The 12,820-nt window shown below is 36.4% G+C and overlaps 1 protein-coding gene across 1 annotated transcript in view; it reads right to left on the bottom strand.

The window, feature by feature from the left end:
• ZDHHC17 (zinc finger DHHC-type containing 17) overlaps positions 1 to 12,820 on the bottom strand; it is a 66,896-nt gene that overhangs the window by 29,408 nt on the left and 24,668 nt on the right. Inside the window, exons 3-7 of the mRNA XM_021385224.1 lie at positions 11,756 to 11,878; positions 8,762 to 8,839; positions 7,357 to 7,501; positions 2,213 to 2,277; positions 1,313 to 1,475 (exon numbers count right to left, since the gene is read on the bottom strand). Coding sequence (XP_021240899.1) covers positions 1,313 to 1,475; positions 2,213 to 2,277; positions 7,357 to 7,501; positions 8,762 to 8,839; positions 11,756 to 11,878 — 574 coding nt within the window. The remainder of the gene's footprint in view (positions 1 to 1,312; positions 1,476 to 2,212; positions 2,278 to 7,356; positions 7,502 to 8,761; positions 8,840 to 11,755; positions 11,879 to 12,820) is intronic.

The raw sequence follows: 12,820 nt of genomic DNA, 5'->3' as shown, positions 1-12,820 counted from the left end.
ATTGTATGTATGTATTGTAATACAAAGATTGTATTACAGATTTCACGAGAGTCCAAAAGTGTAGATAAGGTGAGGACTTTAATCTAGGCGCGCTAATCAGTTTGTCAAGGGAAGCAAGTTATGACACACTGATCTTTTTTCCACAAAAATACCCTGCTTATTTATTTTTACCATTAGGTGGCACAGAGAAGAGCTTCTTAACAGTTTGCAAGAAGTGAGACTAGAATTGTAATTTAGGCACACAACTGACTTACAGACTATCATATCTGCATAAATACACATACACTGCACGTAGAACCTAGAAAGTTTCTAGTAAAATTAAACTGCATCCCTAAAAACACTGTTACATGCTGTTCAAGAAAATGGATGAATAGTTTTGTTTGTTTTAAGCACATTTCTATCACTTGTTCCAACTCAAGTAAGGCCTGGTCATCTTAAGCGATAGGAAAAATGGTGAAAGGTCAAGTTTCTTTAATTAGATATTTAATATATTATAAATGCAGATGTAGCCTTTTACTTTTGCAGTTTATCTATAACATAACATTTAATATTATGTGAAAAATACAAATATCTGGAGAAAGGAAGTAGTGGAAAATTCTTTTTCTAAAACTGAACTCTGACACCACAAAAGAAACAACTTAGGTGATAAAGTACATCTGATTTGCTATACGTAACAGTAATGGACAGGCACTGGACAAAGACACTGCAGAGCAGAGACAGTAGGCCCACCCTTCATCACAGAAGCAGCTCTCAGAGACTCCATGTCAACCGCATAAATTCTAACAGCATTGTGGCTGGTCTAACACATGCTAGGGATGGGCTACATTAGTGCTGAATATATCTTCATTAAGAGGTTCTGGCAAAGTAACCAGGCAACTTGAATTTCTGATACGTAAAAAGAGCCCATTTTCATATTCTACTCTTACTGGTCTTTTTCAAATTTCCTTGCCACTGGAGTGGAACTTTCTCACGTCTCACTTCATTTAAAAAGACAGTCACCCCAAAACTTCACTAGAATACGTTCAGTCAGATTTTTTTTTCCCATCCAAATACATGGCTCATCATGCATGCCACCTAAATGTGAACCCTACCCCTAATACATTTATACTTATCCACTCATAAGTTATTTACATAGATACTTTTGAAGGGTCAGATTTAGCAGTTATGCACCACTGTTAATAACCACTGACACCTGGATAAAAGTTGATGTCATGATTTTTGCTCCATCTTCACAATCCCACCATACCCATAAGAATAATTTATCCTTCAGAATTCTGCCTCAAACCACTTACAGTAAAAACAGACTGTTTACCTTTATATTCTGAGCATCAACATTAGCTCCAGCTTCTAACAGAAGACTAATTACTGTAGTATTTCCTGCTAGCACAGCCCAGTGCAATGCTGTGTTTTTGTGATACTTGTCTCCAAGATTAACAGAAACATTAAACGTAAGTAGTAATCGGGTTGGATCCACACTAGAAAAGAAAAGTCTTGTTAGATCTACAAAAGAATTCAATACATTCCAACTTCTCGTTAATGAGTTCAACTTCTATACAGAATGCTGATCAGGTACACTATGTAAAAGTGATGATTATGAATGGCTCCGATCCTACTCCCACCAAAGAACAACTACAATTTTCTTGAATTTAAAAGGATTTTGTTCTGGGATGTCATGCAACACATTTGGTACACAATTCTGTTATCATGTCTCTCAAAAACTAACAGTATTAACATATATTTGTAAAAGAAAACAAATGATTATACAGATAGATAACCAAAGTTGTAAATATTTCAGACTTCCACTTCACATTCCAAAAGGTGAAACTAAAAATGTTGGTGACAAGGGGCAGGTATTTGCAATAACTCGCTTTTGCTTCCCTTAACAAACAACAGAGACAAATTAGTTACCAAACAGGAAACTAATTCAAACCAACATGCCCTTTGGAGAATTGCCTTTTTACACCAACTTTTTTCAGCAATCTCCACAGGAATATCTACTCAGTTAAAAAAAATCATATTAATGAGTATATCTGGATAGTATCTTCACTCCAGAATAGGTCATAAATTAAGGAAGATAAAGTGACAGCTATGAAAAGTACACTGACTAGTTAAACCAAAGCACACTCCAAAACACAAAATCAGTCATTATTCCAAGCGATGTACTTAGTTAACACCAAGATAAAGTAAAAATTGCAGTGAGTATATGTATTACCTGTGTGTTCTGTAAGCTGCCCACATTAGAGGTGTCATTCCGTTTTGATCCATCATATCTACATCCTAAAAAATAAGAATGTTGGTGAGATAAGTACATTTGCTCAAGCTGACAAAATAGCACTACACGGGACATCTGAAATAAAACAATCCTTTAAGTCCTATCAGAAAGGAAAGCATCTATTACCTACAGCATTTTGTCCTGTTATAGATCTCCATCTTACTACCAATGAAGTTGGTGGTTCCTAAATAAATTCAGAGCCAGATTAGTCTCTCAAGCACATTTGAGCAAGTTTCACAACCTGGCAGCACAAAATTACTCTAAACTAATTTAATTCAAGACCTGAACAATTGTGCTTAAAGGTGGTAGAGCTATATCAGTATCTCCTGTGCTACTCCCCCCAGCCCCTATTATGAAAATTAGTTTGAAAGTGTTTCAATAAAACCACTTACTACAGAAACTCATGAGAGAAACTCAAAATATAGATGATGTAGCTTTCTACTTGCCACTTCTTCTCTGGTCTGGTATCTGCCAAACACCCAGCAGACTGGGTCTCCCACCCACTGTGCTACTAGCCTGCCACAGACAAAAGTTTTCCAGAAAATCCAGTTTAGTTCTACTAAATAACTAAATAACTGCTTTTAAAAGATCTCTAGAGTGCAGATACCTGTGCATTTTTAAATTTTTACTCAACTGCTAAGCAAAGAAAATAAAATTAAAAATGAGAAATGAAAAGTGACTGATGAAAGGGGAGGAGAACCACTACTTTACTGCACAGCATATTGAGAAACATGTTGCGTGTATTAAGACCAACATATAACCCTGTTTCCTCTAGGCATGCACACAGACTACATCTTTCAGAGCATCCTACAGCCACACAACTGTTGGCATTCACTCCCTTCAAGCTCCTGTTGCCAAGATTGCGAAGGAAATTAGAACCACAGCTGAATCTCATCCTTAAAAAGCACGACTTTGATTCATAAGTCACACTGTGTGAACTACGTATTTTTAAAAAAGCAGATACTAATGAGACATAAACAATCATTCTTTTAATTTTTAGATTACATGCAGAAATGCAGTGCTTTGTGATCAAGACGCCTGATTGCTTGGAAGGAGGTAAAAAAAAGACTTGTTCAGAGATTTCACGTGACAAATTGAAACTATGTTTTGCATGCTAGGTGACAGTTAAAGAAGAAAAAAAATGAGCTCCAAATTATTTTATTAGATGAGCAGGCTACATCTATTACTCATACTAAGCTTCAACACGGGCTGAGGCAGATCCCTCTCCAAAGGGACGGTAGCAAGTGACAAAGAAACTAAGACTCACTTGCACACAGTTCTACGTGCATGATAAATATGATGTACTTGTGGACAGAAAAGATACTATCTAACAAAGCTCCCATCAAAAAATCCTTTGTCATTCTCCCAGACCAATACTACATTCACACAACAAAAGAGTACATTTCAGAAAGTAAGTTCTGTTGCTCTCCTGTATCAGAGAGCTGAGGCAAGAAAGTAAGCCTTCAACAAGGTAAAAGGCAGCAGAAGACTGCTCTTTGCTGGTGTGAACCAACAGGCATCTCAGCATTAACTCTTGGTGACAGGTGAATCTGGTAACAGGAACAGCTGTCCATGCTGTCAGGGCAGGAATGTGAGCATTACCAGAGCCAGATTTCAATACTAAATACAGTGATACAGTGATTAAAAATGTACAAATTATACCCTGTGCACGTATTTCAAATGAGAGAACACAACAGATCAACATCAGTATTTTTTTTTTTAAATGTAGCTGAAATAGGAAAACTCTGACTCTAAAAGAGAACTACTTCAAAGATTAGCCAGATTTTAGCTCTGCAGCATTAATACAGGAGTCCACAAAAAGCTTCCAGAGATAAAAAAAAATATAGGGGAGGAAACAGCTTCCTACATGAAAAGCAGCTGTGTCAACTAATTCTGCTGCTTGACACCACTTTCTGAAAGTAACACAACTGATGAGTTCGAATTCTGAATAGCCACTATAGATCACAGCAACACTTCGGCTTACCAGGGCTTTTTAATAGCAGCGCTCAAGCCAGTCCCGTGTTATAATACAGCCTTCTCAAAAGCACAAAAAGCATCAAGGGACTCCAGTCAGAAATGCACTGAATTGCACAGAAAGAGACTGGGACTTTGATCATCTTCAGAAACATTACTGGTTATTTCACATATCGTAGACTTTATAACAAGACCCATCATATGCTTGTGAAGAATAGGATTCTGAACAAGGAAAAGATCTCTAACACGGACAGTCAGCCAGAGAAAACGAAACTTAGACTCTCAAAGAAATCACATCCATAAAAGCAAATAGTAAAGAAAATTTATCAGGAAGGTGGATGTACAACTAAAAATGGTTCTTAATTTGGGAAAGATGTACCAGTTATGAAAGAAAAGACTTATAGGATTCTAGTGGAACAAATTGAGTGCAGGCTGGCAGGCAACTTATCAAGCCAGGTATGGAAAAAAACAGAAACTAGCTTGCTCTTCTGGTCTGCTCTGAATAATCTAGTCCATCAGAGTCTGTTTCAACAATCATTAAGAAAAATCATGACTGGCCTCAGTAACTGTAACTAATGTGCTCTTGTTTAGATTTAGGGAGTAAAGGCTTGGTTTAGCAGCTTCCTCTGGCCTGAGTGCTGCTGCAAGAATGATGCTTAGTGCTGACAGGTGATGGAGCGCTGGCACAGGTTGTTGCCCAGAGGCTGTGGAATCATCCCCCTTCAGGATTCAAAAGCTGCATGGACTAAGTGCCTGGCAACCTGTTCTAGGCATCTGTATTTGATCGGGGGGTTGGACCAGATGGATCTTCCAACCTCAGCCATTCTGTGATTCTGTTTAAATTTATATGCCTTTCATCATCCAGATACTACAATTAGGTTCAGAACAAAGACAAGCCTATTCTCAGAATGTAAGAGAGCCTCATCTCTGTAAAGAAAAAAGGAAAAAAGCTTACAAGATTAATAGGCTAAGTCTACATTAGTAAAAGTAGTTAAAGTTTCCAAATCCAAATCATTATATTATAAAGCAAGTAAAGATTCATGTCAACAAAAAGCAGGATCTGGTGTAATGGGACAAGAGGATATTGTTTCAAACTAAATGAGGGGAGATTTAGACTGGATATAAGGATTTTTTTTTTTTTTTAATTTTTCTACTATTATTGTTATTATTATTTTTTACAGTAAGGGTGGTGAAGCACTGGAACACGTTGCCCAGAGAGGTGGTTGAAGCCCCACCCCTGGAGACATTCAAGGTCAGGCTGGACCGGGCACTGAGCAACCTGATCTACCTTGTAGGTGTCCCTGTTCATTGCAGGGGAGTTGGACTAGAGGACTTTTAAAGGTCCTTTCCAACTCAATCATAGAGTCATGGAATCGTTTAACAAACTCGTATGCACTTTTAAAGAAGAATAACAAATAGAATCATGTATTACCCATAGCTTCTACAGAAGCTACGTAGTTTCTGTAGTTGCATGCAGTGTAGCTAGAAAACCATGAGTTTAGGGACTGTTATTACAAAGTTATATTATTTATATTTTATATATAGAAATCAATATATAACTTTAATTCAGCTTTTCTGAAGTGCTTGAAATAAGTGTTAAGTCAAACTTGGAAAAGCATGGAAAGGATACTGAAATCATACTTGATTACACTGTGGGGATTTATTAAGACTTACTCTTCAAAAGTAAGAGCTATTGTCAAGTGACCTGTTACCAAGATAATAGGCTTTAAATTTTAAACTAAGTTTTTTACATCCATGTATGTACACAACACGCAGCTTCTCTCAGAGTGAAGCATTATATGCTCAAATAAATAAATAGGCCAAGTCAGGGCAACATCAGGGCAAGCAAACATTCACAGTGAGATTTTGTAATAATGACACGACATTTTAAAGGACGTTTATACTTCATTAATGCGATGCTTTAAGCAAGTTTGCAAATACAGAACATTTGCAAGATTTTTCTGGTGTAAGAGCAAGGGTTTTTCATTTTAGATAATTTGTGAATAAAATATAAAACTTGTTCCTGACCAGAGAGCATTTATTATCTTGCAAAGATAAGACAAGAGCATTATTGTGCTTGCAAAATAGTGATTGTGTAAGATCGGCCTTCTCTTGTGTCCACCTTACTCTCAATCATACCCTAAATACTGTTTTGCCAAACAATGTTAAGATTAAAAAAATGGTTATTGCAAAATCCATTTTTTTTTAAATTGTATACACACAGATCGCTTTCTGTAGCAAATCTAGTATTTGTTTTACAATACAGTAGCACTTCACAGCTGAAAACTGACCGAAACCAACTAATTTCATAGTTATATTCTATCAGATTCATTGGATTGTACCTCACCTGATATTTGAAAGAAGCAGCAGAATACAGAATTGGAACAGTATTAGCAAGACTGTAAAAAGGGAGGAGGGTTTTGACTTCTCTATATGGCTTACAAAGTAAATAAAATTTGTGCATCAGGCACATACCTGTGGTTGAGTAAATCTATGAACAGTATTGCAGAGCAAATAGCAAAGAAGTGAACGTTTTGGGTGTAGAGAATGAAAGATGAAGACAATGAGAAGAGTAGGAAGTACATGTGCTGTACATACACGTTTTATTTATCTAGCAATAATACAGGAGGCATGAAGGTTTGTTTTTTTTAAAATCTAAATATGTATGCAATTTAAAACAGCAATAAATGAAAGTTGTTAACTCAGATGTAGAAAGAGAAATCATCTATGTCAGCTCTTAGTTATTAGATTCTTTACCAGTGCTTAACTTGATGTTTCTACGAAGACTTCAAAAATATTTGCTAAAATAGTCCTTGTTAATATTTAAATACTAGCTTAATTGGAAATAAAGAATGGTAAAAGAATATATCCTAGAGTTTGCATATATTACACTAAGATGTGAATTTAAGCCGAAGTACCAGCATTCCAGGAAATTAAGTTAACAGAGAGATACGTGCGTCAATTAGAATACAGCAGTCTACAGTAGAATACACTGATTCATCTTCAGTCAGGTGAACGTTTTGTGCTTTCTGACTGACAGAATTTTCAATTGCTTAATTATTCCAGTTTTGAATAGAAACTTCTTTAAAACAATACTATTTAAAATTTACCTGTCCCTTTGCTATCAGGTAAGCAACAATTGAAGTATGTCCAAACTGGGCAGCCAAATGAATACAGCTACATCCTTCTCCATCTATTAGCGACGGATCTGCCCCATATTTCATCAGCTGTACAACCATGGATAAGTGACCCTGTCTAAATGCAACGGAACACAGAAAACAAACAACTGAATCACTATACACAGATAAGCTATGCAATTTTAAAATATTTTAAAACAACAAATATCACCTTTAATATATACTTCGACAAAAGTGATCATCGCGATCTTGTTCTGCAGCCAAGTATATAAATTCATTCAAGTAAAAGGCCAGTTGGCAACGACAAAGTTATTAGCTCAGAAATTTATCCTATTGTGACTTCTTCCCATCCACATATGAAACCTGCTGTTTTAAAAAATGTCAAACTGATCATGTATTCTTTTTTTTGCAGTATATATTGTTTTTCTACTATTAAAAACAGCACAGGAATAAAAACTGGAAGAAAAAAAATGGAAGGCCTACTTTTTCTCCATAAATTTGAATCTCAGCTATTTGGCATAATGAATATAGGCATATCCTTCCAGCAGGTGAGGTGTACAACTATCAGCACACTTACTGACATGAGCTAAAAAACAATTCACGTGTGTCAGAAGCCGCTTTGCATAATGCTTCACAGAACAACAGATTACAGTTATGAACACCAGGAAGTGTAATCAAACATTTGTGCTATTAACATACAGAAAGTAGAATGTGATCTGTACCAGCAAGAAATACACAAGCTAAGATTTTTAAAGGGGTCTAACAAGAAAGTTCTCATCTTTAGTAAAGAAATTACTTTGATACAAACTGATATTCTAAGTATTCTTTTGCAGTCTGCAGTTAAAAATATTAATAATGTTACTTTCTTGTCTGTTTGCTATTAGTTGTCTGAAGAAGCAGCCACCATTGAAGGCTGACTTCAATTCTTCCAGCCAGACATCATCCTCAGACCAACTTCCACTCCATAAGACCGATTTAAAGCGCATCTTAAAATACCTACACACATACTAGAAAATTGCAAGGACTATGTCACTCAAAATCAACCCAAGCCCCAGATGAACAAACACTGATCTTCAGAAGACTGATAAAATGAAGAACTCCAAAGTAAGAATAAACCAAGGTGAATACAGACTCTTAACTCCATTTTACTTTCTCCTATCACAAATCTTCCTCTGCATCAGAAAGAGATAAGACAAAAATCAAACCATATGCTGAAAGCTCTTGTAGCTCAAACATACCACATTCCGCGTTCCCTGTCATCAGAGATTGAGTTCATCCCTGCGCAAATATTCCCATAAAATACAGTAACTGTATAAATCAATCAGCAGCAGATACCAAGTTAAGAAAAACAGAGGAAAATTCCAAGACTTTTCCTCACCTTGTTGCCCAGTGAAGTGGGGTAGAATTTAAATCCCCTCCAAGCTGATCAACGATTGCACCTTTAGATATGTAGTATCTAATACAACAAAAAACAGTAAATGTTAATGCTCATCTTGTTTCAAAAGAAAGAACACACAGTAAGCATTTTGTTTGACATTATGGAAAACAGGCAATTACAAATCAGAAGTCTTCCTTGCCTTCATATAAACTTCCTTTTCAGAGACCAATTTTTTGCCTTTCTGATTTGGTTGAGGAAAAGAGGGATACCTCCTCCTGTGTTTAAAGCATGCTGCTATTTCCTAGCTTGGTTCTAAAGCAAAACATAGTAATTGCTATGTATATTAATAAAAACCATGCTACCATAGAATTATCTTAAAAAAACCAAAACAGATTATTCTAAATTTGCTGGGATGCTCACTAGAATAAAAATAATTCTGAACTAATAGTAAAGGAAATGTTGCTATAAGACTAGCATACTTCGAGAAATTTGGCAAAGATGACAAAACTATATGTAATTCATCTTGCAGCATGTATCATCATCACTGGAACATCCCTGCTGATGTCACTGTTCCACGAGTTTCTGCTTAAGTTACATTTTAAACCAAGTCTTAAGATTTTACATGCTTCTCTATTGAAGTACGATATTAAATAAAGGACAGAAACATTTGAGAACTTTAAAAATACTTTCAATGATGGCCTAAAAATTATTTATTCTTCAAGAACATTTTCAAACAGACAAGCTACCTATAAAAACACAGTAAGTAACCCATTATTTAACTGCAGCAGATCATATTCACAGTCATTTGTAACATTTCTGCAAACTGCTTTCCTTGCTGTTTTATTTGGCACACAAATCTGGCAGTATTATTTTTCTTTTGTGAAAGAAAATGCACATATTGCAAAAACTCATGTTTTTTAAAAAAAAAGAACAATTCTCCCATAAGGCTGAAAACATTGGTTCTTCATTCAGTACCGTAAATGCTAGTGGCAAAGAGTTACAGATAATAGATTTTTGAAAAGTGCCACCTAGCTACAGATTTCTAAGTGCTTGCACATTTCAAGTACCTGTGTCTGCAGACTTTTTGCTTGCATAATACCTCCAAGGTCTATGTGAATCCTACTCTTCTACCCACACAAACTGTCCTTCAAAATCCTCAGCACAGAGCTTCTCGCACCTCAATTTCCTCTACGTGTTTCAAGGCAGATGGCAAGAAGAAGGACGACAAACATAATCTGAAAAACGTTACTCAAAGCAACTACCTTCTCTTCCTCAAGTGCTTATCAGTTCACAGATTGGAACTCCAAAGAGAATCCACAAGTTACCTACAGAAACAGCAACTGAAGAACACATTAGCTAACAATAGCCATGCTAAAAAACATAGTTCTTTACACAGTAGGTTTAAAGTTGTCAGATACAAAGACTTGCCAGTGTCAGACAAACTGGATACCTAACGCTGATCAGCACAGTATAGTTCACTTCACTGCTTTCTGACACTAAAGGAACAAAACTGCAGTATTTCCCTGCTGAAGCTTTTGGACGTTTCATAGAGAACAAGCAAGACTTTTTGAAAGTCCTGGTCCTGCGTAAGTGAATAAACAAAGCTTATATAAGCTAAAGGTATTTCATTTCATTGTTGTGAAGCAAGATTCAGACACCAAAATACAAATTTCAAGAAGACACCAAGAAGCAGATTTAGTCCATTTGGGGAAGGAGTTTCCAAGACAATCTTGTCTAGAGAAGAAGATAACATAGAAATTCACAGGCAAAGCCTGGATCCATCTCATTGATGTGACAGCCACTCATGGGGAGGTGAACATTAAACAGATTGTCTTCATTCAAACGCTAGTCCCTGCAGAAATGCAGAATATGTTCAGATTTTACTGAGCAGCAGCATTGCTTGCTGGCTAGTACATTTTATTTAGAATGACAAACTTACAATTTGACAACTGGGAAAAGACAAGGCGACTATCTCCTGCCAGATGGTGCACAGAAATAACTTATGTTTATTTAAGGGTATTCTAGACTAAGTTGAGATTTATCACTCTACTTCAGTATACGTGGATAGTGAGGTTTTTTTGCAAAGCTAATCCAAGAAGTTGATCTTGCCTAGGTAAATCTCTCTCAATGTTGCGCTTGGTGAGAATGTCATTGAAAGGAGAAACTAAATGATTCGACTCTCCATGAGTCATCCAGAAATCCATGCCAGATCCACAAGTCTTATTTAAGCAAACTAGTTACATTCAAAGCAAGCAGATCTTATAATAGGTTGGCTTAGGAAGAAAATACTTCCACTGATTTCCACATTAGAATCACTATGTCTTCGCCAAGCATTTGAAAACTGCCCATACTTGGATTCAGTAGTTGTGGAATTCAAGTGCATGCAGTCGCTATTGGTAGAAACAGGAAAAGCAGTAGAGAGACCCTCGTCTGGAGAATATTAAACACAGCAGATGGTGAAATGCAGTCACTAGGTAACTGTAGAGGTCCAAAGCTAATTTTGCCTTTTCATAAAATTGAGTCAAAAACAAAAACAAAAACAGATCAGTGCAGTGATTTAAACAGAGGTACATTATAGATGTCTCACATTTACGGGACAGTTTTTACTGATCCCGTAGAATTAAAAGGGTTCTGTAGTTTTCATTATGAACCATCCCTAGGCTTCACTGCTATCTAGGCTGAATCCCAAGTTTCACAACAGAATAATGTCAAGAAACAAGAGAAGTCTAATTCTAAGTTCATATTCTCCACAGACAAAGTGCTAAACTCCTTCACCAGGATGACCTAAAATAGTCAGAAGCTGCTAAGACAGGCACTGAGGTCTTCTACTGCAAGAGCAGATCACTTAGAGCTAAACTTCGCCTATGTGATATCAAGCTCACTAGACAACATATTTAATGGAAGAAGCCACTGCACCTAATGGCCTTTAAAAAAAAAAATCAACATTTTAAAGAATGTAATTAGTTTATATAAATCTTTATGTATAGTACATACTTCACCAGATCTATCCTGTTGTTGATTGCAGCCCAGTGGAGAAGTGTTACGTTTTCTTTGTCTGGTTGTCGTACATCATAACCTGCTTCCACCAACTCTCTACATCGTTCATATATTCCATACCTGGAAGAAGAAAATATAATTTTCAAAGCTGTTATCTTGGAAAAAAATGAATCAGAAAAACACCATAATGATTATGACACACTATCTTCAACAAAACAGAAATTAAGCAGAAACTTTACTTTCTGTTTCTACATGAATACAGATCTCTTGCAGCAGTAACTTATCACTGCTAGAAGTTACATGAACCAATTCCAGACTTCATGGAAGACTTGTCTCCACAGGAAACTATAGAGCAGAACAAGGTGAAATATAGATCAGTAAGATGTTTTGAGTAAAATAAAACTCTTCCCACGGACTCTGCTATATTTCTTTCCCACATGCCTATTTTCCTTCCTTTCCATCTTTTGAAGGCCTCAATAATTGGACCAATTAATTTGAAAGTATCTTCCAAAAATCACTGTAGCAGATAATGAGATCATCAGACCAATTACAAGCACTAACATATTTCAGACATTTCCCATTTTTCCTTCTTAGATAACAAACAAAGAGCATCTAACTCCAATATTAAATGTTTGTCCTATTCTTAGTGGCAATAAAAGCAATGTAGAAACGCTTGTAAAGACTACACTTGAATGTTTGTACAACCCACAGGGATTTCCCAAGTTCACAGAGCCTGTGTCATGGTTTTGTGATTTTCGGTTATTGGTATTCCACATCGTAACATCATGTGGATGTACCTGGTTCTCAGAAGAGAAGGACTACTACAGTCCCACGGCACTTTGCTCCTCTGTTACCATTTTCCAGCCGGAGGGAAAAGATAAAACCTCGCAGTATAAAAATTTGCAGATCACGAGACCTCGTCCCTTTTTCCGCTATCTCTCATCTTGGCAGCACCTCACTCTCCACACGTCTTATCGTCGGTAGTAGAGTAAGGCCTACCTTGATCTTGGGACATTCTCTCTCTCTGTATTGGATTTATCAGCTTAAATTGTAATTATATTG

This window comes from Numida meleagris, chromosome 1 (genome assembly GCF_002078875.1).
Source record: "Numida meleagris isolate 19003 breed g44 Domestic line chromosome 1, NumMel1.0, whole genome shotgun sequence".
Lineage (NCBI taxonomy): Eukaryota > Metazoa > Chordata > Aves > Galliformes > Numididae > Numida > Numida meleagris.
Note: the sequence above shows the minus strand (reverse complement) of the source record. Positions and strands in the feature narration are given on the sequence as shown.